General features: G+C 37.3%; 3 protein-coding genes across 5 annotated transcripts; 2 read left to right on the plus strand and 1 right to left on the minus strand.

The window, feature by feature from the left end:
• Nucleotides 1–136: 136 nt before the first annotated feature.
• On the plus strand, nt 137–11312 carry LOC127429575 (ras-related protein Rab-34-like). Of its 3 annotated transcripts, none has more exons than XM_051678697.1 (11): nt 137–543; nt 4563–4626; nt 4734–4825; nt 4953–5021; nt 5967–6068; nt 6184–6248; nt 6969–7020; nt 7122–7203; nt 7305–7395; nt 7639–7753; nt 10513–11312. In XM_051678697.1, coding segments are annotated over exons 2-11 (723 nt in total). In that variant the 5' UTR covers nt 137–543; nt 4563–4572; the 3' UTR covers nt 10514–11312. The 3 variants fall into 3 exon arrangements, with proteins under 3 accessions (XP_051534657.1, XP_051534655.1, XP_051534656.1); XM_051678695.1 differs by having other exon boundaries at nt 143–543; nt 7639–7746; nt 10513–11301; XM_051678696.1 differs by having other exon boundaries at nt 147–543; nt 4956–5021; nt 7639–7746; nt 10513–11297.
• Nucleotides 11313–11420: 108 nt separating this feature from the next.
• On the minus strand, nt 11421–15844 carry zgc:174895 (uncharacterized protein LOC100126024 homolog). Its single transcript, XM_051678709.1, has 5 exons — nt 15667–15844; nt 15374–15467; nt 12700–12846; nt 12298–12393; nt 11421–11964 (listed from the first exon to the last, which is right to left on the minus strand). Exons 1-5 carry the CDS (start codon nt 15787–15789, stop codon nt 11822–11824), a joined length of 603 nt encoding a protein of 200 aa, XP_051534669.1. The 5' UTR covers nt 15790–15844; the 3' UTR covers nt 11421–11821.
• Nucleotides 15845–18931: 3087 nt separating this feature from the next.
• Nucleotides 18932–23212, plus strand: LOC127429692 (uncharacterized). Its single transcript, XM_051678786.1, has 4 exons — nt 18932–19501; nt 19641–19773; nt 20604–20738; nt 20839–23212. Exons 1-4 carry the CDS (start codon nt 18973–18975, stop codon nt 22391–22393), a joined length of 2352 nt encoding a protein of 783 aa, XP_051534746.1. The 5' UTR covers nt 18932–18972; the 3' UTR covers nt 22394–23212.
• Nucleotides 23213–26287: the final 3075 nt, after the last annotated feature.

The following is a 26287-nucleotide window of genomic DNA, read 5'->3' on the forward strand; positions in this document are numbered from 1 at the left end:
CAACCCTAAGCACATTATACCTGTGTGTGTAATAACAACAATAATAATAATAGCAAACAAGTTTTGGATGATTTTAGCTAGGTTTTTATTTTTATTTAATTTTTTCCGCAAGGTGGTCAGGCAACCCCCGCTTAATGATTTGACAAATAACATCGAAGTCTAACAATAAGAGCTTTCATAAGCGACTCGTGTTAACAATCGCATTACTCTGTAGGACTGAAGAGGCCTAATCAATAACTGGACTGATAACGCAATGGGGGCTGTAGAGGGCGTTTGCTATCCGTCTTTCCTCAAAGAGATCGGGGTTTTGGATTGCTGGAGAAGACCAAATCCATCTGTACGCACTTCCGTGGTTCGGAGGAATATCCTGCTGTTTTTTCAGAAACTCTGGAACTGTGTGCGATGGATCAGTGCTAAAACCACCTTTTGTTTTCCCCTTCACCGTTTGTTTTCTCTTCCATGAACTGATAAAGCTTTTTAAAACGCCACTGTCTCTGGAAACGAGCGGTTTTTACAAACATAGAAACATCTTTCCGTGCCGAGGTAAGTACAGGTTTGTTCGCAGCAACCGCGTTACCGCTTTATTAACAATGTTACGAAATACTGCTTTGATTTTGTGGCGACTAAGAAAGAAACATTGAGTATTTAGTTTATGTTTGTTCTTCAAATGTTACTGTTCAAACTCTTAACTGTAACTACTTACCAAAACTCTGAAGTGTCGTAAAAAGTGTGTAGCTGTAACCTGCAATTATTGCACCAAAATTAGATTAAAAGGAGATAAAATATGAAAAACAGACCGCTAAAAAAAGTATTGAGGTGTTTTCTTTGTTGCAAATTATATCAGGTAGAAAGAACTCCTGAAGAATGTTACAAGATCACCACTTTTTACAGTGACTGAACACTCTTACTAATCAATTCCTACTTACTCATTTTTATTGAGTTCTGATATGCTCAAATCATAAAGGCCTGATTTGATCATTATTTCATACTCTGCAAGCATGTTTAATTGAGCAGAGCACAAGTCTAAACCTATAGCCTAATTCTGAACAGTCATTACTCATTCCTTTCACGTTACAGTTGTGCCATGTTATATATTTTTTTTTTTAATAAAATAAAATTTCTCCCCAATTTGGAATGCCCAATTCCCGATGCACTCAAAGTCCTCGTGGTGGCGTAGTGACTTGCCTCAATCAGGGTGGCGGAGGACGAATCTCAGTTGCCTCCGCATCTGAGACCGTCAACCCGCTCATCTTATCACGTGGCTTGTTGAGCGTGTTACAGCGGAGACCTAGGGCCTGTGGAGGCTTCACTCTACTCTCCGCAGCATCCACGCACAACTCGCCACGCGCCCCACCGAGAGCGAACCACATTATAGCGACCACGAGGAGGTTAACCCGTGCGACTTGGGCCAATTTGGTTGCTAAGGAAGCCTGACTGGAGTCACTCAGCACACCCTGGATTCGAACTTGTGACTCCAGGTGTGGTAGTCATCGTATTTACTTACTGAGCTACAGAGGTGGGTAGTAACTCGCTACATTTACTCCATTACGTTTACTTGAGTAACTTTTTGAATTTTTTTTTGCTTTTAGAGTAGGTTTAAAAGTGGGTACTTTTTACTCTCACTCAAGTAAATTTCTAATGATTTTTTTTTAACTTTTACTTCTTTACAATGGGTGGCGTTCCTGTCGTTACATTACTGGGATTCATTTTAATTAATGTGTAATTTATTGAGAGATTATTGAATGGGACTTTTACGAGAGCGGAAGTTCATACAGCTGCGCGCGCTGAGCTGGTGTCGCAGACTGTCACTCAATCACTGCTGCAGCATCAAACTCTTCAAAGTGAAACACTTTCTTCGCTCCGCACAGTGAAAAAAAGAATAGTTTCGTCATGCAATGCCTTCATTTAACACCAAGACAAGCAGATATTTCAAGATTAAAATCACAACTCCAATTTAAGGCAGCACACTGAGGTATGTTTTGGCTTTAATCCTAGCGTGGGCTTTTCTGTGTAATGTGATGGTCATTTTCAGGGTGATTCTGTAACTGGGCTCTTATGACATCAGTTTTTAAGTGTACACTTTTAAATCAGTGCAGCAATATATCAGTGCGCTTTGTCCCGCATCCCGCATGTCATGAGCAGTATTTACGCGTTTACCCCGTGCCTTTGCGGGGGTACTGGCAACTACTGCATCTACTTTGGTTGGATTAACTGTATAAATGTAAGCATGTAAACATCCAAGATATGTGTAAATAAATGCCTTTTGCTCTGCCATTCGTGTGATTGACAACTGGAGCGTGAACAGACAGCATTTCTGTTTGTGCACAGCGAGGGACGCGGGGCGTGCACGTGAGAGATGTGCGGGCGCGAGGCGATCAGATGGCGAAGAGAGACTGGCTGTGAACGAAATCGTTTTCCTATTTCCTATATAGTGAATGGCAGTTAGTGCATTTTATCTCAGCAGTAAGTGAATGAAATGAGTGATTTGGACGCTGACGTATACACCGAGCGTCGGAGCTCTGGGGCTGTTTCAGAAACAACGTCACATATGAAATTTTTAAATACTTGGGCCTTACTTGTTATTCTTATTAAATAATATATTAATACAATAAATCTTCATTCTGTTTGTCATTTTTAATATATACTGTGTGTTAATATAAAGAGTAAACACATTTGATCAAATAAAGAGTACATTTTAAAATGTATCTGTATGTTTTGCCTCTCTATATGTTATTATGTTAATCAAGTAATGATTTGTCAAAAAGTAATTTACTACATTCAGCATGAAATAAAACATTGCAGGAGTGAAGGAAGCAGTAACTTCCAGCTCGTACGTCTTCCCCATGGTGGATTGTGGGCAATTAACCGTCGTCGAGTGTACATCAAATGTACACTCGAAATTAGAGTGCATTTTGGGTAATAATGAGTGAACAAAAGAAGGGAATGAGTGGCTCACTCAGAATTCAGACACTCCTACAAAATGGGAGACACCCGAAATAGTGCACAATATAGTGGATAGGGGGTGGTTACAGACGCAGCGAGTGTTCCGCGACTGGGGTTGGTGCCCTGCGCAGGCTTCGTACTGTGCGTTTAGAGAGCGGCGGTACTGCTGTACAGAACTAATGATCTAAATTCTTTCAACACTGAAAACTGTAACTACAGTGAAATAAGAATCCATGCAGGACTTTAAAAGCTATGAAATAGCTAAAGTAGGCATTAATAAAACATGATCTTGCTTTGGTTTATATTTCAGCATTATATATAATGTCCTTGTGGGACATTTTCATGTTTTCACTGTAATAATTACTAGAAATGTTTCCAAACCTCTCTTGTTGACAAAGTCATCCAGATCTAAGAAGAGCCCTTATAGGGATAGTTCACCCAAAAATTAAAATTCTCATTATTTACTCACCCTCATGCCACCCCAGATGTGTATGTCTTTCTTTCATCTGCTGAACTCTCATGAAGATTTTTAGAAGAGTTTCTCAGCTCTTTAGGTCCATACAATGCAAGTGAATGGGTGGCAACATTTTACATAAGTCAGCATAAAAGTAATCCATAAGACTCCAGTGGTTAATTCGGTATCTTCAAAAATGATGTGATAGGTGTGGATGAGAAACAGAGAAACAGATCACTTTCACATTCTTCTTCTTGAGTTTTTGATGATTCACATTCTTCTCTGCATATTGCCCCCTGCTGTCTAGCAAAAAATGACAAATATTGATATGTTTCTCACCCACACCTATCATATTACTTCTGAAGACATGGATTAAACCACTGAAGTCTTATGGATTACTTTTATTCTGCCTTTATGTGCTTTTTGGAGCATCAAAATTTTGGCCTACAGAGCTAAAATATTCTTCTAAAAATCCTAATTTGTGTTCTGCAGAAGAAGGGAAGTCATACACATCTGGGATGGCATGAGGGTGAGTAAATGATGAGAGAATTTCCATTTTTGGGTAAACTATCTCTTTAAAGTGATAGCTCAGCCATAATTTAATATTCTGTCATAATTTCCCTACCCTCATGTTGTTCCAAACCAGTGTGATGCTTTATATTCTGTGGAACACAAAATATGTTAGACAGAATGTTAGAGATTGACAGTCTCAGTCACCATTCACTTTCAAAATATGGAGAAAAAAAAACATTCACTGAAAGTAAATAGTGACTCAGACAGAAATTCTGTCTAATATCTCCTAATAACAACATGATGGTGAATGATGACAGAATTTCCATTAATAATAATAATAATAACTCTGTAATACATGTTAAATGTGTATTATGTAATGGAATATAGGGAAGTTAACGTCTATTATGTCATTTGTGAAAGTAACAAGTTACTCATTACTTGAGTACTCTTTTAATTGGATACTTTCTTACTCTTAATTATTTATGTTAGTACTTTTACTTCTACTTGAGTAATTTTTTTTAAGTAATTGTACTTTAACTTGAGTAGTTTTTGGCTACTCTACCCACCTCTGCTGAGCTACCCAGGCATCCCACAGTTGTGCCATGTTAAAAAATGCCAAGCTGTGATTCATAACTTTGTGGTTATCCTGCAGAAACCTCATCATGAGTGTGCTGCCCCCTGTACGAAAAGACCGCATAATCGGCCAGCTTCCTAAGGTATGTCTTTTAAGTACAATGCTCTGATGCCATTGTTTGGTGAGAGCACTCGTCTGGACCATTTCCTCAAGTGTTACCTAAAGTGCTGATATTCACTCCTGTTGTAGTGCTTCAACAAAGGTGCCGCTCTGCAGACAGAGGATGAGTTCCACAGCAAGGTGAAGACGGCCTGTCAGCAGCAGAGGACTGGAACAGTGGGGTGAGATGTTAATTTATTGCCTACAGTTTTGCTGAATCAGTGTTCTTGGGATAATTATTTCACATTTTCTGAATGGGTTAGATGGTAGGTGCAACAATGGTCCCTCGCTCTTTCCCTGTTTGACCAGTAGGTTTAAAATCTCTAAAGTCATCGTAGTGGGCGATCTGGCTGTGGGAAAAACCTGCTTGATTAACAGGTGAGCAGAGCTGCAGAATTCAGAATTTACTGATTGATGTTTAATGGGTCAGTGGCATGATGCACTTTTTTAGGGGGGCCAGATCTTTTAAATTGTTCAAAAATACATAAAAAATGTGATTCACACAAAAGTTTAAAGGCTTAAAGTCAACGCCATGTGGTGTAACCATCCAGAGATGGTAAAATTAATCAAAGTCTCATTAAAAGATGAAATTATTTAAAAAATAAATGTTGGCATGCATGAGTAGTAGATAATGATATTTTATATATATATATATATATATATATATATATATATATATATATATATATAAAATATTTTTTTTATTTATTTATTTATTTTTATTATTTATTTTATTTTTTTTTAAAGAAGTGAAACAATATTTGAAAAACTTTTGTCATGTCGTATAACCAACATGTGGTTGCCATGTTGTTGTTTATGTTGATAAAAACTTTAAAACAGAAGAACCCTTGAGTTAAGTTTTAAAATACATTTTTATGTAAAGGCACATTTTGGTCAGGTCATTTGGTGTAACCCTGAGAACACTATATTCTTGACTCCAAAAGATATTCTTTGTATGTAATATTAAAAATGTGTCTGACAACTTTTTTGTATTATTATTATTAACGATTAAGTTGTGTACAGTCTCATATTTTCAAGGTACAAGAAATGTACCTTTTATTTAATGGTTACACCACATGACATTTTCAAGTCATATTATGTTTTTGTTTTTTTGCAGAAAATGCTGTAAAGGTTTTTCAAAAATTTATGAAACCAAATTGGACACAAAGATTACATTTCTAAGAACTTGACACGTGTTTTAAACTAGATTTGTAAAATATTTCTGTTTTTATCACCTCGGACAACCTTATTTGTCAACGACACTAATGACAACATAATGTATATGGCTTAATATGGTAATTGCATCTTTTTGCATTGTCCTAGATTTTGTAAAGATGTGTTTGACAAGAATTACAAGGCCACCATTGGCGTTGACTTTGAGATGGAGAGGTTTGAAGTTCTTGGAGTCCCCTTCAGTCTACAATTGTAAGTATGACCCACCTTCCATGTCACATCTGTAATCACAAGCATTTGTTTTTTTTTTTGTTTTTTTTGTAATTTTAAAGTTTTTTATTTTTATTGTTTTGCTTTTATTCTCCAGGTGGGACACAGCAGGACAGGAGAGATTTAAATGCATTGCCTCCACATACTACAGAGGAGCTCAGGGTAAAGTGACTTATTTAAAGTAATATTAAATAATAAATATATTAAATTATAATATAATGATATTTTTATTATACTAATGATATTTTTATATTAATTGTATCTATTATTGTGTAATATTAATAATTTATAATCATTAAAGGTACACTAAGGAGGATTTCTCATTTAATTTTTCATTAGAAATGAACAAAATAACATTTTATTTAAGCCAACCCAGTACATTAAAAATTCTGTCTTCAGAACAACATTCTTGACTTACTCCTAGTCTATACGGTAAGCCAACAATAATAGTTTTACCATATTATGAACCTGAGTTGACAGGTTCAATTTGGTTAGAAACTTCAGGCTTCTGTCATTTCTTGCATATTCACGTCATGTCCGTAAATAAAGAAAAGAAGGTCTGATGGTAGATATGCTTCGTACTTCCTCAGACTACATATTTTTTGGATATACGTCTTCTCCGATCAGATTCGCTCTGATGTGGTGATACAGGCAACCATGTTTATACCTGAAACCATCAGGTTAATCTGCACAGAAGAGCAGTGCTGAAGCACAACTGACGTACAACTTTCAATTTTACGTTTCAACCACAGATGCCGACAGAGAGCACAGAATTCTGTACTGTACCTTTAATACAATATCTAAATCTATTAGTAATTCCCATTGAAACTTTGTTCCTCATTTTGGATAGAGCCCATATTCTTTTTCACTTCCTGTTTCCAGCTGTAATTATTGTGTTTAATTTAACTGACGTGGCATCACTGGAGCATACAAGGTAAATTGCATATTCTTTGACACTATCCTGTAAATTTGTCCTCTGGATTAACAATTCCACAGTATGCTTCAAACAGTTAAATGTACCATTCTCTCATAAAGGCAATGGCTGGAGGATGCAATGAAAGAGAATGATCCTACTAGTGTGTTACTCTTCTTGGTTGGCACAAAGAAAGATCTGAGTGTGAGTGCTACTTTTTATCGTAATTCAAAATCAAATTAAAGTTAATGGACACGTAATCCTAAAGTGATTATGTATGTTAAAGACAATATGTTTTCCTTCAGTCTCCTGCCCAGTATGAACTGATTGAGCAGGATGCCATTAAACTAGCAGATCAGATGAAAGCGGAGTACTGGGCTGTGTCTGCCTTATCTGGTGAGTTGTTACTTAACTAGCATGCATTAGAAGAGGTGTAACACCTTTGGATCTGAGACAATGGATCTGCTACTGTTAGGGTGTGATAACTTGTCATACGAGAACATTTCACTCAGCTGATACATTTAACAATTATACTGTACAAAAACGTATTATACTGTAGTATATAGTATAGGGTATACTGTACATTTTGCTACCATTTCATAAGTTTTCATTGTTTAATTACCATTGTCATGATTGTAGGGGAGAATGTGAGAGAGTTTTTCTTCCGAGTGGCATCTTTAACTTTTGAGGCGAATGTGCTGGCAGAACTTGAGAAAAGTGGATCCAGACGTATTGGGGAAGTTGTTCGTAAGTAGTGAGTCGGACATCTCAACACACAGTTGCACTGATGTTGCAGAAACGAATGAATATGACTATCGTCTTGAGGCCGAAACATACTCTGCACAAGTACGTGAACACAGACGCTTTTAGCTACGCAAACGTGATTTCTTGCATAGTTGCGTTCCAGTGTGTCAGACTTCTATTCATAACACAACGCAAGTATGCGTTGCATTCTCAACGTTGCCTCAAGGGGCGCTATAGCGGACATTATTGTGAACTATCTACTTCTACGGTGAGTTTTCAAGTCAACTACTGTCATGGCAGAGCAACAGTTTGGAGAGAATATTCCGGAGTATGTAAGGCAAAGTCGACACTTTTATAGCAAACTGCCGGATTAATAACACATCCAGTTTAATGGCACAGACTTCTGAAGGTAACTCTATCGCCCCCTTGAGTACTGAGGTTTGTGACCGCCACAGTAACACAAGAACGCACATTAAAGGTTAATTTATGCTTCTGCGTCGAACCTAAGGCGTAGGCTCCACGTAGTGGCCAATGCGTAGGTTTGCATTTATAGTTCTGCATTGGCGTGTCTGTCGTTCTGTGAGTACACAGCCAAAATGCTAACTATATGTTTCATAAATAAACAAAAGCAAAACAAGCAATGTTATTTCTGGATTCAGAAGTATTTATTAGATTATTGTAGCATCAAAAATGATTTCAAAGTATGTGAACATGTTGAAATGTAGGTACATATTATTTATTATTCATGTTGCCTGCATTGCAAGCAGAAAATAAATTAGGAAATTACTGTACGCTTGCTCTTGAGTCGCTTAAATAATAATACATAAATATTTTTGCATACGTTTGACATTCCATGTAGAAAGAAATCGTCAAATTAATTAATGACTACTCGCCAGAATAACACAAAATAGGTGTCGTTTTAAATACTTTACAATGCATATAGACAATATAACCAACTCTGACCAGCTGCTTTTTAATTTGCTGAAAAATTAGAAGTGTTCTGTGTCCATAACTTATGAATGATTATTTACTGTACACATACTGTCAAACATACCGTCAAATCATTGTGCCGAATCAAGTTCGCGATTAGAATACAAAACATATTATTGCACTCACGTATTAAATTCATATCAAGGCCCAGAGGAAAAAAAGATTTTAGAGTTTATAAGCTGTCACGTCGCGTTTCGGTCGTAACTTCGTGAAACAAACAGAACAAAAAAAAAAAATAAAATACAGCAGATACTCCCGATTGAGACAATTGCTTTAATGGTCCTGAATCCAAACACAATGTAATATAATGCATGGATATTAAAATAAACTTGGATAAAATGCGACGCAACCTCAGATATCCTTTTTATCATCCTGGGAAGCAGTCTCTGGTTAAAGTAGACCAATCACAGCTGTTGTGTATGCATTGAAGTAAAAGTTTTGAAGAGGTGCACATCAGGCTACGCCGTAACTGCCGTAGCTACGCGTAGCCTTCAGCATAGGTTTGACGCAGAAGTATAAATCGGCCTTTAGCGTGTTCAACTGGACCACGCATTGGCAATGATTTGTCCAAACGCTTGCATCTTTGTATGCATACTTCCATAAAGTATGTTTATGTCCTTAGAATCGAACACAACATGAAACCGCATTCACATCGCAATTAACTTCTAAATTGTGAACTATTGAGTGAAAAACAACATTTATTTAAGTTTATAAGGGGATAATATACAGTCAGCCGGTCAGTGATGCAAAAACAACCTCAACATGGTGATGCAGGAGAGACATGAATCTAGCACAGCTACACTAACCACGTATACATTCACTTAAGAAAATAGTATATTCCAGGGTTTTAGCAGAAAGCGGCATTCTGAAACGCCATGTAAACAAGAATGCCGATTTCCTTACGCTTTTTAAGGGATTAAGAGAAAGCGGTTTAACACACCTATGTTTCTCTCAGAGAATGCGGCTTATGTGGTAATGTAAATGCATATGCAGCGTTGTGAGTGCGCGTGCATAAAACAGACCGGGATATCAAACGTCATAGGATGGAGCCCAACAACATGTCAGCACTGCGGAATGAATTCAACATTTCTGGGAGTACAGTGGGAAAATCACATACACTATAAACTATACCCATTTATACACATGAATGTAAAATATCGACTGTCCCTAACATCCGCATGTATGCACTTATACAATGGGGGAATCCCAGAGTTTTATGTAAGAGGGAAAGGCCGCACTGCGTCCCAGTTCAGCTGCAGGTCGCGATAGTAAGTTAAGGAAACAAACACATCAGCAACTCTAGAATATCTGGAAATAAAGTGAATCAACAGAGTGAAATAGTCAAGCCTTCCTCGGATGCCATGTGTTTACACAAGCGTCGTGGGAAACTTACGTGGCAGTGGAGAAAGCTGCTTACTGAATGAGCCGCATGTATACTTGAGTAACGAGTACACCTCTTAAACAGTGCATGTAAATGGGAACAGAGAGCTGTGTAATATTCAAACAATCCCTATAAGGATTTGATTAGATCATGAAAAGTGGGCTATGATATTACTGGTTAATATTATTATTGGTTAACAAGGATGCTGCCTGAGTATCATTGGTTACATAAAAGTCATTTCTAAAGGCAAATTAAGTTATTGAATTTTAATCAAAGAATATGACACCAAACGTTTTATGCAGAATAACGTTCGCTGATGAATCATGCACAGTTTAACACCAGAGACATTTAATTTGAAAATACATTAATTAAACCTGTAAACTTCTTTCTCCACACAGAAATCAACAGCAACTCAGACAACCTGAATGTAACTTCCAAGAAGAAACAGCCCAACTGTTGCCAGTAAAGAGCGACCTTGTGAAAATGCTCAAATTTGCACAGACGTATAGTGGGAGCAAAGCAAAACATGCATGCAAATACACATGTACTTAATAGGGAGAATCAAAAGGACAAGAAAAGTGGTATGGACATTATTTCAACTAAAGGAATGTACAGTGAGCAGTGCGGTTTGTTTTTAATAGGGTGGAACCGAATTTCTGCTGGACAAAAGAAAACATTCTTTTGTTGGATATCATGAGGTTTTAATTTTTGTGGCAAAGAGATATTCTCTTTCCCAAGAGGACTATGCACAATTTATGCAATAGCTCCAAGTATATTTTCTATATGAGTGATTGTAGTACTGTACTAATACATTTTGTGTTTTAAATATCTTTGCTTAGTTTACAGTCGGCCATTATTTTAAAAGGTACACAAGAGGATCATGCATGAGTTGCACAAAAAGCAATAAACAGTTATAGTATTTTTCTATGTCCGATATCCTATTTGTTAAAAGGATAATCAAGCTCAAAGTTAGAGAAGATTTACTTCATCATATAGCTTCAAAATGATATTTTCTCTAAAAACATAAGTATTATGACTTTGCACAGTTGTATGCATTTTTTTGTGCTGGACATTTTTTGATTTTTATTATTAAAAATAAAATAGATGTATGCCTTTGTCTTAAATGAGCCATTTATTTGAATACAAACCAAGCCTCTCACAATATAAAGATAGTATTATCAGTATAATCAAATTAGTACTGTGATTAAATATATATATATACAGTGTGTGTGTATATATATATATATATATATATATATATATATATATATATATATATATATATATATATATATATATATTTTTTTTTTTTTTTTTTTTTTTATGTATATTGCATTCATTATGATTTAGCATTTTCATGTTAGTAATACAGTTGGAAATCTGACTTTACAATGTGATAGTGGCCTCTACTGGTAATTGTGGCTAAACAACCACAACAGTCAAAGACTACATTTGACCAAGATGACTGAATTTATGCACTGTTTTTGGTGAGGATTTGGCCTAATTTTCCAAATTTAGTCCTTGGTAGTTTTAAAGACACAATGTTAAGGGTAATGGGGCAAATCATTTTAACCCTAAAAAAACAAAGATCCATACCTCTCCGCACAATGTCATACTCTATCAAAAATGCATGTCACAGCCTCTTAGACATTGTTATTGCAAACGGATTTCACTTTCCTTAATAACCCCTTCATTATTTCAACAAGTTTAACAACTGAAGTTCTTAAAAGATTCCAGGTACTGATTGTCTATCTGAGTTTGCAGCTCATTTGGAATGCAGTGGGAATACTTGTAGTTTTCCTTTAGCCATTTCCCTCCCTCACTGTTCTCAATGGCTACAGCAGCAATACCTGCAAAGAACAGAGGAAAATTGATCAAGACTATTGATTAGTGATCCAAGTGGCTATTCATTCAACAGTGGGAGTTATTACACCCTTATAAAATCCAGCTGTCCAAATCTTTTGTGTTGCATGCGGCAACTTGAGTCAATAACCTTACAGTAACAAGAATGTCAATAAACCCAACACCAGTGAAACCTTAGTTGTATCATTTATTTTGATAGTGATTCTTAAAGGGAGGATCAAAAACCACCTAAATATCCAATTCTGTGTATAAATTGAAAACAGATGGGTGCTGCTGTGTTTCAAAACATCTCTTTATTTTATTAGGTGTTTTATACTTACCTGCAACAGTAGCTCCCTGATTCTCCACCAGTTTGATAGCTGCTCTCATTGTTCCTCCAGTTTCGATCCACTGGTCTACTACAAGTACGCGTAGACCTGAAGTACATCAAAACATGACGCTGCAGTGTTACTAAATTTCTAAATTATTTCATTGCATGGTAAATAAGGATTAAACAGAAGAGCTGATTGACAATTTAGAATATACAGTGCAAACATTACATACAGTATATGCAACAGTAAGTGATACATTCAGTTGTGACGTCAGAACCTTTCAAACTTTCCTCTTTACCTTTTCAAATGGCTTTAACAACATTGTAAGTTGTTCAGTTGTAAAAGAGCGACAAACGGTTATCCATTGTCTTTATTGAAATATTGAAACTGTATATACACAGACGTCAGCACCTGGTTTTAAGACATCAACACGCACTTCCATGAGTTTCTCCCGTCCAGAGTAGTCACTGTACTCCTGAGTGTGAGTTTGAACACATAAGTGCCCTGCTTTTCGAATGGCCAAAAACCCTTTTCCTAAAGTCATGGCCACTGCTGACCCTGAAAATGCAAGAAAAAGTTAAACTGTTTCAGTTATTCATTGACTAGATCTCTGTCATACTCAAGTTACTGAACAGATAGTTGGAAAATCATTTTCCAAATACCGTCATGGTTGAAAGCCAGGGTAGTAACATATGCCGCTTCAAACAAAAAGTTATTCTGTTCTATTTTCACAAATATGGGAATTGTGTAGTAACAAAAACTATTAAACAAACCAAAATTGTCTTGTACTGTATTTTACAGTGCTGTGAAAAATGATTTGCACCCATCCTGATTTCTTCTGTTTTTGTATATATCTCATACTAAATTGTTTCAAACATTCAAACAAAAACATAAAACAAAGGCAAACTGAGTAAACAGTTTTAAAAAGATGTTATTTATTGCAGCAAAAAAGTTATCCAACACCAACTGGGCCTATGTGGAAAAGTATTTGTCCCCCTAGTTACTAAATCCCCAAATCTATGAAACTGCATTCATAATGGGGTTCAGCTGGACTAGACACACCCAGGCCTGATTACTGCCAGCCCTGTTCAATGAAATCAACACCTAAATAGAAATTTTACAGCAGCATGAAGTTGGCTAAAAGGTCTCACCCAGTAGCACACTATGCCAAGGTCGAAAGAAATTCCAGAAATGATGAGGAAAAAGGTGATTGAAATACATCAGTCTGGGAAGGGTTACAAAGCTATTTCAAAGGCTCTGGGACTCCAAATAACCACAGTGAGAGCCATTATCTCTAAAACTTGGCACAGCAGTGAACCTTCCCAGAAGTGGCCAACCTACCAAAATTCCTCCAAGAGCACAGCGACGACTCATCCAGGAAGTCACAAAAAAGTCAAGGACAACATCTAAGGAACTGCAGGCCTCTCTCTCATCAATAAAGGTCACTGTTCATGACTCCACTATCAGAAAGACACTGGCCAAAAAAATCCATCCATGGAAGAGTGGCGAGGCGAAAATAACTGCTAACCCAGAAGAACATTAAGGCTCGTCTGAATTTTGCCAAAACACACCTTGATGATCCTCAAACCTTTTGTGAGAATGTTCTGTGGACTGATGAGTCGAAAGTGGAATTGCATTGGAAGACGGGTCCCGTTACATCTGGCGTAATTCAAACAGATTTCCACAAAAAAAACATCATACCTGCGGTCAAGCATGGTGGTGGTAGTGTGATGGTATACACACACACACACACACACACACACACACATTTGAAAACTGTATTTTGTGTTTACTTGTTTTATGTTATATCTCGTCTTAAGATCTAAAACAATTTAGTATGAAAAATACACAAAAATAGATGAAATCAGTAAGGGGCCAAATACTTTTTCACAGCACTGTAGATTCTTTAAAGATATAGTTCACCCAAAAATGAAAATTATCTCATTTACTCACACTCATGCTATCCCAGATGTGTATAACTTTCTGCTGAACACAAACAAAGGTTCTTAGAAGAATATCTCAGCTCTGTAGGTCAATGCATTTAAATTGTGACCAAAATTTTTAAGCTCCAAAAAGCACATAAAGGCAGCATAGCAGTAATCCATGACTCTGGTGTTTTAGTCTTCAGAAGCAATATGATAAGTGTGGTTGATAAACAGATCAATTTTTAAGTCCATTTTTATAATTAATTCTCCTCCCTGCCCAGTAGGTGGCAATATGCACGAAGAATGTGAATTCATGGAAACGGAAGTGGAGACTTAAAATGACTTATTAGTTTATCTGTTTCTCACCCACACCTATCATATAGTTTCTGAAGACATGGATTAAACCACTGGAGTCATATAGGATTACTTTTATGCTGCCTTTATGTGCTTTTTGGAGCTTCGAAGTTCTGGCCACCATTCATTTGCATTATATGGACCTACAGAGCTGAAATATTCTTCTAAAAATCTTCTTTTGTGTTCAGCAGAAAAGAGAAAATCATACACATCTGGGACGGCGTGAGGGAGTAAATGACGAGAGCTTTTTCTTTTTTTGGGTGAACTATTCCTTTATAGTACTGTAGCAATGCACCCTTTGCCTAGATTATTCTTCAACTTAATGAGGTGCCACCTTCTTATGTACACTAAATACACTATTTCAACCATCTTAAAAAATAAAGAATAATTTAATTTAATTATTTTTTTGGAAAATAAGGATATCCTTAAATTCTACTCATTTAATTTTTTTATTTTTTTATTATTCATTTATAATTTGTATTTCTCTAGAAAAACTCATTTCAATCATGTAAGCATAAGCCTTTATGTCAAAAAGATTTTAAGATAATGAGAAACATACTGTAGTTAAGTGGTTCCAAACACAATCGAAACACAAAACTCTAACTGTATATATTTAATTGAGTTTGATTCCTGCCTTCAAAATCTCTCTTTGCAGATGTCCTAAAGTGTATCCCAGTGCTATTTTTAACCTCTTTGCCCAGGAGTTAAATTTACTTTTCCCGCAGCATGTCAACTGAGCTAAAAATATTGTCTCTCTTTAGACAGTCTTGCCCCACAGCTAAAAAAGAAAAAGCTAAATATTATACCAAGGATGAAGCCCATGGCATCTATTCCAGCCACCAGGTCAATGGTCTCATTCTGGAATGGTTTGAGAAGGTCCTTCACACAATCTGACAGTGCCTGGATCAGTCACAGGGGCAAGAGAAAACAGTAACCACTGACCAGAGATCAAACTACCAGCTGTAATAAATGAAACACACTCTAACATGCTTTATTTTACCTTCTAGACTTGATATTGCATGGTTGCAAAGGTGATTCAATGACATTCAATGACTTACTTGGAAAAAAATTAACGGATTTCAACATGCATTGAGCCTACCTGTGAGTTGCAATAGAGTCTTGATGGGTCGAGCCATGCAAACTTTGGTCCCTTTGTGTTTGGTGCCATAAGTGCCAAGTACCAGCCTTCTTCTCTCTTTTGGGGAACAGCTAAAACATCCATTCTGGAAAGACAGAATGATTTCTAAAAACACACTACAGCAATGGCATGTATTCAGTGTAAAGTTCAGCAAGTCTAAAGGCTCGGGTATACTTACGCATTCAGGTGTTGTGCCGAAATCTGACTCCCTGATAGATTTTTACCCCCCGCTACGTGATTGGTCCATATCACTAAAGCCCACCCCTCTGGTTTATAAAAGGCTTTTATTATTATAATGAGCTCTGGATTTTTGTTTGAAACTAGTTATTGCTTGTGTTATTTTACTGTAAATTCGCTTGATCTGTTATTCTAATAAGAGAGTTTAAATAAAAGAAGTGTACATATATTTATTTAATAATTGAACATGAGTAGCTAGCTAGCTAGACTTCATAAAGTCTAAAAGTATTAAAGCATTTCTTTTCGGTTTGCATTCTAAAAGTAGACATGTTAGCCTACAATCATTACTGATGAGGTGCAAGTGATGTTCAGCCTTGTGACGCCTCAAAGGAATATTCCGGGTTAATTACAAGTTAAGCTCAATCGACAGCATTTGAGGCATAATACTGATTACCACTAAACATTATTTTGACTCGTCTCTCCTTTTCTTCCAAAAAAGCAAAAATCTTGGTTCCAGTGAGGCACTTACAATGGAAGTCAATGTGGCCAATCCGCAAATGTTAAAATACTCACCTTTTCAAAAGTATAGCCACAAGACATAAAGGATATGCATGTAAAAATTATTTTTGTGTGATAACATCACTTACTAACCTTTTCTGTTTAAAGTTATAGCCAATTTTACAACTCCGTTACCATGGCGATGTAATGTCAACAAACCCTAAAAGGATTGTAAAAATGACAATTTAAACAACTACAGCTCAAATAATACACAAGTTTTAACAGAAGAATTAATGCAAGTGCTTTTATAAAATTATAAGCTTCACAATTTACAGAGCTTAACTGTTACTTCTCCAAGATATATGCACGTGATCATGCATAGGGGAAAGAAAGAAAGAAAGAAAATGCTTTGAATCGACGATATTAAATTTAAATTTCCATGGAGATGTTGTTAGCAGAAGATTCGATTCAATATAGTAAGAAATAAGCAGTAAGCTCTAAACATAAGGTGCCAGAAGCTGTGGTGTCCACTGAGCTGCACCTCTTTTTTTTTTTTTTTTTTTTTTTTTTTGCAAGACTACGTCCATTAAATCAGTACAATATGAGAACAATTGTGCATGGTGCAATGAACAATTTGAGTCTTTTCAGAGATTTACAATACACTTGTACATTTTTTTACCTGTATCTGAACCTATATCTGACCTATATATAGGCTATGTGTTAAGATAACTAACTCCTCAACATCAGGCATTGTAGAGCTTTGCACCAAAACAATGTGAAGATTTTCATTTGTGGTCATAGCTCAAAAGGATTTTAAATACTGTTGTAGCAGCAAGATTTTTTACATCATGTGTTTCCACCCCCCACCAATCTGATTTCTTTGCCAAAGCCCACTGCTGCGGGTCTCAATGGGGGTCTTAGAAATCCGACCATAAATATTGTGCATTTGGACTTGCGTACTTTTACATTCATAATTTCTTTGGTTATTGTTGTTATTTAGTTTGTGGTTTGAGCTAGGGTTGCCACTTTGGAAGTTTTAAAATAAGGGACACTTAAAGAGTGTGTGTGTGTGTGTGTGGGGGGGGGGGGGGGGGGGGTCAGTGGGGGGTTCATGGCCCCTAACCACATCCTCCACAGTTTTAGCAATAAATGGGTTAAGAGTTAATATGCGTTATTAATAAAAATTGTACACCCTTTTTTATATGCTGAAATTAGAACTTTCCTGACCCCTGACTTATTAAAAAAAAAACTTTTATATGTTAAAAATATGTTTATTTTTATCTTTTTGATTATTTGTCTCCTTTATCTTATTTATGTATACATTTTTGTTGGTTTATACGTATTTTTTTTTTCTTCCTTCACCTGTACTTGTCTTTATGACTCAGTGATTGTATTCATATATTGTTTGATCTTACTGAACATTTATATAGAAAAAAAAAATCCAGCTTTAGCACCATTTGTGGACTTTTGGGACGGTCCTTTACCCACCATAGGCACATTTTCCAACTTATATCAATGTTAAATTAGCGATCTGGAACGATTTCAGCGTGACACCATCTGACCAGCTTAAATACAGGACAAATCGCAATTTTATCTTTAAATACGGGACGATCCCGTATTTTACGGGACAGGTGGCAACCCTACTTTGAACCCATGTCAACAAATATGAATAAAGCTGAATCTCGGGACATGCTACTATAATATTATCTTTCTTTCTTTCCTTCTTTCTTTCTTCGAAATGTAATTGCCTGTTTGTTTAACTTTACTGGCGCCTTAACTCTGTCTGTCCCCAAAAGTTACGATCCATGTAACCATAGGAAAAGATGAAAACAAATGTAACTGCGTGGAGATCACCATCCGTCTGCATTGAAAAAGTCCACTGTTCCAAATTAGGTCACTACCCATTCCTTTTGTGGAATTAGAATGCCCAATCTCGTTGGGTCGGAAGAATCACCCCATCTCTTGTTACTATGGAAAGCCCGACCGGAACCTCCTCCTTGCTGCGTCATCAAAGTAAATCTCGAGATGTGGAAATGATGGGGGTTACTTGCGGTCAAGCACACATAGCCTATCCATTACAGCCTACATTTGAAATTGCATATTTGAAAGAAAAAAATAAAAATAAAATAAAAATACAAGATGTGATAAAAAAGAACCTGCATTTAAAAATCTGATTTTATTATCAAGCGGGGAAAAGCCAATCCAATCTGCATTGATTCTACTTTAATAAAAGTTCCTTCTGGTTTCGCCCTGCAACATTTGCCTCTTGCAAATAAGAGAAAGACAAATTTTCCTTTTGCAAATACAGTTAGGGATATCTGATGCGCTGGGACTGTCTTGCATTGGAAATAATGCACATTGTGTTCACTTGCCACAGAGACAATACGAGGGGAAAACAGATGCACACCGGCTATTCGAGTTCATTCCAGGGGCAAAGGGTTCATTAAATGACAGACCCCTCCCATTATTGACCGCCAACATATTAATACCCACAACAGACTTTGAAATCGGCCGGTACTCGTCGGGCAGGAGAGGCTGAGGTGCTGTCTGAGACGTTCGTGGTGCTGAAATTGCCCCCCCTCCCCCGTCGCGATGTGGTCCGTGTTTTTCGTGTTTCTGTCTTATCTGGACAGAAACTTTGTCAAAGGTGAAATCTTTGATGCAGAAAAAGAGAGCAAAGAACTGTTTTACATGCTCAACAACACTCTCTGCGCAAAAAGTTCAGTTGCAGGAGAGTATCATCTCCATCAGGTCACCGATGGCATTGAAGAGGTTCGCTCTGTGCACGACTCCAAAGGCGGTTTGGTCGACTGCTCTGTGATTCTAAACGAAATGCAAGTGAAATCCTTCATGCATGTTTGTAGACTCGGTTTAAGAGAGCAGAAAATGAACTCTGATTTGAAGATGACTTTGACTGGCGTCTCCGAAGCAAAGGCGAACTGCAATAAGTTGAAACCAAAAGGCGACAGAAACGTGGTCGTGACAAGAAAACAACCAAAAGAGTCGAATTCGGATGCTGCAAACAATAAGAAGACCCTCCGGAGATCCAAGCGAGGCTTCACGTATCCTGGGACACTTTGGTGCGGTGCAGGGAACATTGCTGATCATTATGATCAATTAGGTGAGTAGTTTAATTCAATGAATTTAATGTTTGTTTAATTTTGAATACGGCAAATAAAGATGAGTGAAAATGATGACTGAGCGGACCGTAGCAGGTGCAGGATATATTCTGATCATAAATGTGAATTTTCTGTCTCCAGGTGAATTTGCAGAGACCGACAAATGTTGCCGCGATCATGACCACTGCCCATACGTCATCCATGCATTCTCCTCCAACTATGGATACACCAACATTAAATGGCACTCCATTAGTCACTGCGACTGCGACAATGAGTAAGTTTGTTATAACTAAACTGAAGGAAAAAAAAACTGAAAACAAATATAAAATATACACCTAAAAATATACACCTTTCCTTATTATTGATTGATTGATTGATTGATTGATTGATTGACAGCTTTATTAATCCCTGTGGGGGCAACTCATTTGCCACCTGTTCAACTCATACATATACAAACAGCAAACAATATAGACAATGCATTCACAGATATCAACAAATGAATAAAAAACCCATAAAATGACAATTGAGACATGATTGTCAGCTGAAGGTGCTATAGATCTATACCATATCTACCAGTGTTCTTATACATAACCTATATACAGTATAAATTTAACCTGTAATCTTGATTAAAAAAGTTCATGACCATGTTATTTATCAACTACCCTACTATATGTTCAGAAGTCTAGAATGGAAAATTGTGTCTTAAACTGTTTTTATAAAATGTAGGCTATAGCTACAATGTGACAAAAATGGTGAAAAAAAAACTTGAAAAAAGATATTGTGACCAGTTTAAAATACACACCTAAAATATACACTTTCCCTTTTACATATGTTGCCTGTATATACATTTTTAACCTAATCTTGATGTAAAAAATAATTATGACCACGTTATCAATCAACTACACTACTTTATGCAGTCTAGAATAGAACATTTTGTCTTAAACTGTTTATAATATACAATATCAGGCTACAGCTGAAAAAAAAATCAAGAATAATTATCTTTAGTTAAAAATACTGAAATAATATTAAAAAAAATTGACATTTTGAAATCAGTTGTCTCAATATGTATTCAAGCTAATGAGCACATATGTCTGCATCTAACAGGTTAAAAGAATGCCTGAGACTTGTAAATGACACTTCATCTCGAGTGGTTGGACAAGCCTTCTTTAATGTGATTGAAGTGCCTTGCTTTGAGTTCTCTTTTGAAGAACAGTGTGTTGAGCGTCACTGGTATGGGGTGTAAGTATCAAATTCTATGGAAATGGAAATCCACCCTCTTATGCTCCAGAATACCCTTCATTAGCCAAATTAATGCAATTCTCTTCTTTCCATTATAAAGGTGTAAGAGGTATGACAGAGTTCCCATTGCAGTGATTAAAGAATCAATCTCCTATGACTTTGGGGGAATTGATGTCATTGATGTATTAACACTAGCTCCTCCTAAAGAGAAACAGTCGGACAAAGAAAAGCAAAACAAGACTCAGAACACAGAGAGCACAACGCAGTCAACATTCTCTGAATCTAAGTCCACCACACCTGAGGAGCCCTCGCTTACAAACGTGGTCACGGCTGCAGAGGACTTCATCAAAGTGCTTGCCACCGTTTCCACTTCACAAAGCTCATCCACAGATGCGAGTAAAGGAGAGACACAGTCATCAGAGAAAAAGAGTAAGAAAAATCCTGGCAAAAAGAAAAAAGAGAACAAGAAGAGACGAGGAAAGGGTAAAGGAAGAAAGAGAAATCAAAAACTTGAGATAGTGTTAAAGGTTGACGAAGGACTGGCAGGTGAACCTTCTACCAGTCAAACAAAAGAGGTCATGGGTAAGAACAATTTTGTAGAGAACCCTATGAAGATCAGTCGGTTAAGCGCAAAGGAAGACAATTTAATGAACAGTGAGTTAGATGCTGTGGGAAATGGGCTACTTTCTAATAAGATGATGCAAGATGAACCTCAGAGGACAACGAATGACAGTCAGGAGGTTGTAGCCACCACAATAAAAGAGCCAGAGATTCTACAGCACAGACAATCAAACAATACAAAGTTAGCATCAATTTCACCTAAAACTCCCATTACCCCAACTATACGTGATAGAAACTCTAAGCTAAGACAAAGAGGTGGAAGGAAAAAGCAGAGAAAATATACCCCCTCCACAGAAGTTACCCAATCATTTTTGACCGGAGATTCACATTCAACAGTTACAGCAGTAGGCATTAGCCTCGCAACGTCCACAACAGAGAGTCCCATTAATGCAGTAAGAAAGGAGATGCCTTACAGTACAGAGTACAAGGATGAAACGGGACCTGTAGTCACCACTACAGCTACACATAATACACCCATTGTTAGAACCAAAAAGCCAAGTTTGAGGCAGAGAGAAGGAAGAAAAAGAATGAGGAAAATTATTAGTTCCTCTACAGCAAAAAACAGTACAGAGGATCCCCTAATGGTCACTGGTTCTGAGATAATAGAGGTAACAGTTGGGGCAACCCAAGTGCTAGAGAGATTGGGGTTAGACCGTCATGAAAATCCAACGGAAAGCTTTGCAACAGCAAGATCAAGTGCACCAACTCCAAGGAAAAACAGACAACAAAGTTTGAAGGACACTAAGGGAAGAAGGAAATCTAAAGTAGGACCCTCTAACTCTTCCAAAGACAGGCGTGTAATCAGAATCTGCTATGAAACCATTTTGACTGATGTTACAGACACAACACCTCTCCCTACTCTGATTGAGAATGACACAGTGCTTCAGTCAATACATCCCGAGATAAATACGGCAACAGAGTTTCCCCTTGTACAGACTAACTCTCCATCCATGGTGACCCGCAGACCTAGAAAACCGAAGAGAGCCAGGGAGCGAGGAAACAGGGAAAAGAGAGGAAAACTTAAGAGAGAGTGATATTCACAGCCTGATCTCATGAAAAGTTTGTGACTGCTGCAACATTTTTGTGAAATCAAGTGGTTCCTTACACATATTGCGGCAGATCTGAGGTATGTCCACTGTGTGGCGCTTAAAGGGAGTTAAATTTCCTACCAAAATGAAGGGGTTTTTAAGGTTAGTGCTCTATTGAGTTTTCTATCAACAAAACCTGCCTCCCTGCCCTAAACCTTAAACCTAAACCTAACCCATAGTATCACAGCATTGTGAAAAGTGTTTATGAACCAATAATCTGCCGTTTTACTTGTGATTTGTGTGAAAGGGCATACAAGTCTTTGTTGATGTTGCGCCACTAGTGTTCATTTCACCAGGAAACTGCCACAATACACACAACGAGCCACGCAAAAATCTATTTGCAAAAATGTAGTTATAGAAACGTAATTATTTAGCTTGCCACATGATGTGCAGCCCTTACAAAAATTTGCCGCAAACTTGCCTCAAATTCGCCATAGATAATTTTCACATGCAAATGAGCTTTGCGGCAAATTGTCCATTGTTGCCAAAGGTTTGCCGGAGGTTCACCACTACCGGTGAAGAGCTGCAAACTTCTGGTGAACATTTGCAGCTCATCACAAGCTCATTTGCATGTGAAAATATCAAGCAGCAAATTTGCGGCAAGTTTGTGGCTAGTTTAGATTTTTTGTAAGGGGCAAAGTTGTTTTGATAAGCAGCATGTTTTACCTACTCTGTTTTTATAGATCCTATGATGATAGATTGACAATCGGATCATTTTTTTAAGCATATGTATCTCAACATGATTGCTGAATAAAGTAAACACAAGCAGTGTCGGTTCTCCTAGAGCATGGTTTAAGAAAACATTCCTCCACACCACATTATGGGGTTTTGTTTTTACTAAATGGTGTGCATTTAGCGTACTTACAGGTAACCTGATTATTTACGCCATTTCCCTCCTTTTACGTTCTCTCATCTGCAGTGCATTGAGTCCATTTATGATTGTCTTTGTTCTAGCAGGGAGACTTTGGCCTTGCTAGGCCCTTGCTAGGGGACTTAAGTCACTGAGTAGAAAGGGGTCACATTCTTCACAAAGGATAATCTGGTTTTGGCGCCTCACACACCCGCCAACTTTAAATGAGTATTGTAACACTCAAATCTCCCATCAGCTGACACTCATATGCTCTTGTTGGAAGGTGCCTTCGCAGAATCAGTTTGAAGTATGCATGTGTGAACAGGGAAAATTAGCATAAGATGTATATAATGTGAATTATTTAAGCCAAAGTGTTGAGTGTTAAGATAATGCATATGAGTAGCTGGTTTTGAATATTCAAAATTATTTAATTTGAAGGTTTGGATATTTAGCTTCCTTCAATCACATACATGGCCCTAAAAAGTATATTTATAAATGCCATTCAATGGATAACAAAATGGTTAACCAAGTGGCATTTACTTTAAAGAAAGCACAAAAACACTTTTAAGCAAATAATAAAATAAAAAAACAAAATCATAAAAATAAGTTGGTTCAGTTTCAAATTATGAATCAATTGATATACTATTCAAAATCAAGACAAAAGTATTTGGACACTTTCTGGTTGTCAAATGTTTGTGGAACATGTCCATAGTTAATATGATGAACTACACTTGTGTGAACTGGTTTTAAGTAATTGCAAATAGTTAGTTCTGAGAAAAGCTCTTGCATCACTTGCTTGCAGATGACACTTGCTTTAGTATTGTGTTATCTATTGCAATGACATTAAAACATTTTTTAGTGTAACTTAAGTGTCCAAAACTACTTTTTGGGGCCACTGTGCTCAAGCAATGGTATTGGTGCTTTATTTTAACTGGTGAAATACCACCTAAATGCAACACTTTCTCATGAAAACTTACGATTTTCAAAGAAAACTGGCAATAAATCTCAGTTGGCTTCACTAAAGGAAAACTAATAGGATTTCCTTTATTCAAATGAAGGACCACCCAGTTTTATTCATATCCTAGTCTCAGCCGAACATCACACCATTTTACGTCTTCCTCCTCCATGACCCTGCTGTACTCAACAGTTTCAGAAAATGAAAACAATGTGGAATCTCATACCAGTTTCCCAGTTCCCAGACATGGAATAATAATCTAGCATTCAGTGGGTGTAGGCTTTATGAAATTATATACATTCCAAAACAGTACAATAGTATCACTTACAAAGGATAAAAGACTATTCATGATTGATTTCACACTGTTACATGCTGTTACGGTCATGGAAATGGGGTTAAGAGGGCAGGCTCATGTTCCCATGAGAACAAGAGGCTTTTGCTGAGTAACGGCATGTTCGTGTCCACATGCTGAGTAGAGATGCAAGGGGTCACCTAAAGACTGCAGAGGAAATAGAATCAATGTGACGGAAGTAAAAATATGAAAAGTTGCAAGAGCAACATTCAGTAGATAGGTCCAACCTTATATAAAGTGTCTTTAACTACTATGTACTGTACTTACATTAAAAAATAAGCATTTATATAGGCTAATGTGTTTATTGTGTACATTATATGTGGTTCTGTGAAACTCTCACGATTCACATTTGCTAATACTGAGATTAGGATAGGGTCAACAGTTTAATTCCAGATGTAATTACTTTAAATGTTAGTACAATATAATAACACAATAATGCAATAAATACATTGAATCATATGCTTAATTGTTTTAATGTAAATACAGAGTATTTAAAGACTCCTAATATAAAGGGGGTTCAGAAGGTACTGTATGTCCTGATAACTGAACTCATCTGGCAATGTTTGGTTTAAAGTAAAGGGTTAATGTTAATGTTCTGAAATGAAGCTGAAAGTCTGGGAAAGTGTTTTGGTGTCTCTTTGTGTTGGTACAACAAGATGACGTTCCTTAGCCGACCGCAGACTTCTAGTGGGCGCGTAGCTCTGCATAAATGATTTTAGGTATGCTGGTGCAGATCCAGTAACTGTTCTGTATGCCAGCATCAGAGCCTTGAATTTGATACGTGCATCAACCGGTAGCCAGTGGAGAGAGACAAGGAGTGGTGTAACATGTGCTCTCTTTGGTTCATTAAAGACCAGATGTGCTGCTGCATTCTGGATCATTTGGAGGGGTCTAGTTGCACATGCAGGGAGGCCTGCAATGAGAGCGTTACAGTAGTCCAGTCTAGTTATGACAAGTGACTGGACAAGCAGTTGTGTGGCATGTTCAGAGAGGAAGGGTCTTATCTTCCTGATATTGTAGAGTGTAAATCTACATGATCTTGCGGTCTTTGAGATGTGGTCTGTGAAATTTAGTCTGTTGTCGATGGTTACCCCTAGATTTCTGACCGATTTGGAAGGCGTTACTGTAGTTGCACCCAGCTGCGCGGTGATGTTGTGTTCAACATCAGGGTTGGCTGGAAAGACAAGGAGTTCAGTCTTGGCTGGTTTGAGTTGCAGGTGGTGCTCCTTCATCCAGGCCTAGATGTCTGCCAGGCAGGCAGAAATTCGAGCAGTCACTGTGGTGTCGTTGGGCTGGAAAGACAAGTAGAGTTGCGTGTCATCAGCGTAACAGTGGTAAGAGAAACCATGTGCTTGAATGATGGGTCCCAGTGATGTTGTGTATATAGAGAAGAGAAGTGGCCCAAGCACTGATCCCTGAGGTACCCCAGTAAGTAGCTGATGTGGCTTGGATACCTCACCTCTCCAGGCTACCTTGAAGGACCTACCTGAGAGATAGGAATTAAACCAGTCAAGCACAGTTCCTGTGATGCCCAGCGAGGAAAGGGTAGAGAGTAATATCTGATGGTTGACTGTGTCAAAGGCTGCAGAAAGGTCCAGCAGAATCAGGACTGATGATCTGGATTCAGCTTTCGCCCGTCTCAGCGACTCGGTGACAGACAGCAGGGCAGTCTCGGTGGAGTGT

This window comes from Myxocyprinus asiaticus, chromosome 39 (genome assembly GCF_019703515.2).
Source record: "Myxocyprinus asiaticus isolate MX2 ecotype Aquarium Trade chromosome 39, UBuf_Myxa_2, whole genome shotgun sequence".
NCBI classification, from domain to species: domain Eukaryota; kingdom Metazoa; phylum Chordata; class Actinopteri; order Cypriniformes; family Catostomidae; genus Myxocyprinus; species Myxocyprinus asiaticus.

Bases quoted from the DNA above. Each gene is read 5' to 3' on its own strand.
- LOC127429692 (XM_051678786.1), top strand. From the start codon at position 18,973: ATGTGGTCCGTGTTTTTCGTGTTTCTGTCTTATCTGGACAGAAACTTT. The intron at 19,502-19,640 runs GTGAGTAGTTTA...TTCTGTCTCCAG, and splicing joins TGATCATTATGATCAATTAG to GTGAATTTGCAGAGACCGAC. The intron at 19,774-20,603 runs GTAAGTTTGTTA...TGCATCTAACAG, and splicing joins CACTGCGACTGCGACAATGA to GTTAAAAGAATGCCTGAGAC.
- zgc:174895 (XM_051678709.1), bottom strand. From the start codon at position 15,789: ATGGATGTTTTAGCTGTTCCCCAAAAGAGAGAAGAAGGCTGGTACTTG. The intron at 15,468-15,666 runs GTAGGCTCAATG...TGACTGATCCAG, and splicing joins GACTCTATTGCAACTCACAG to GCACTGTCAGATTGTGTGAA. The intron at 12,394-12,699 runs GTGCTGACGTCT...GATGTACTTCAG, and splicing joins TGTTGATGTCTTAAAACCAG to GTCTACGCGTACTTGTAGTA.
- LOC127429575 (XM_051678695.1), top strand. From the start codon at position 4,573: ATGAGTGTGCTGCCCCCTGTACGAAAAGACCGCATAATCGGCCAGCTT. The intron at 7,204-7,304 runs GTGAGTGCTACT...GTTTTCCTTCAG, and splicing joins GCACAAAGAAAGATCTGAGT to TCTCCTGCCCAGTATGAACT. The intron at 7,747-10,512 runs GTAAGTAGTGAG...TTCTCCACACAG, and splicing joins ACGTATTGGGGAAGTTGTTC to AAATCAACAGCAACTCAGAC.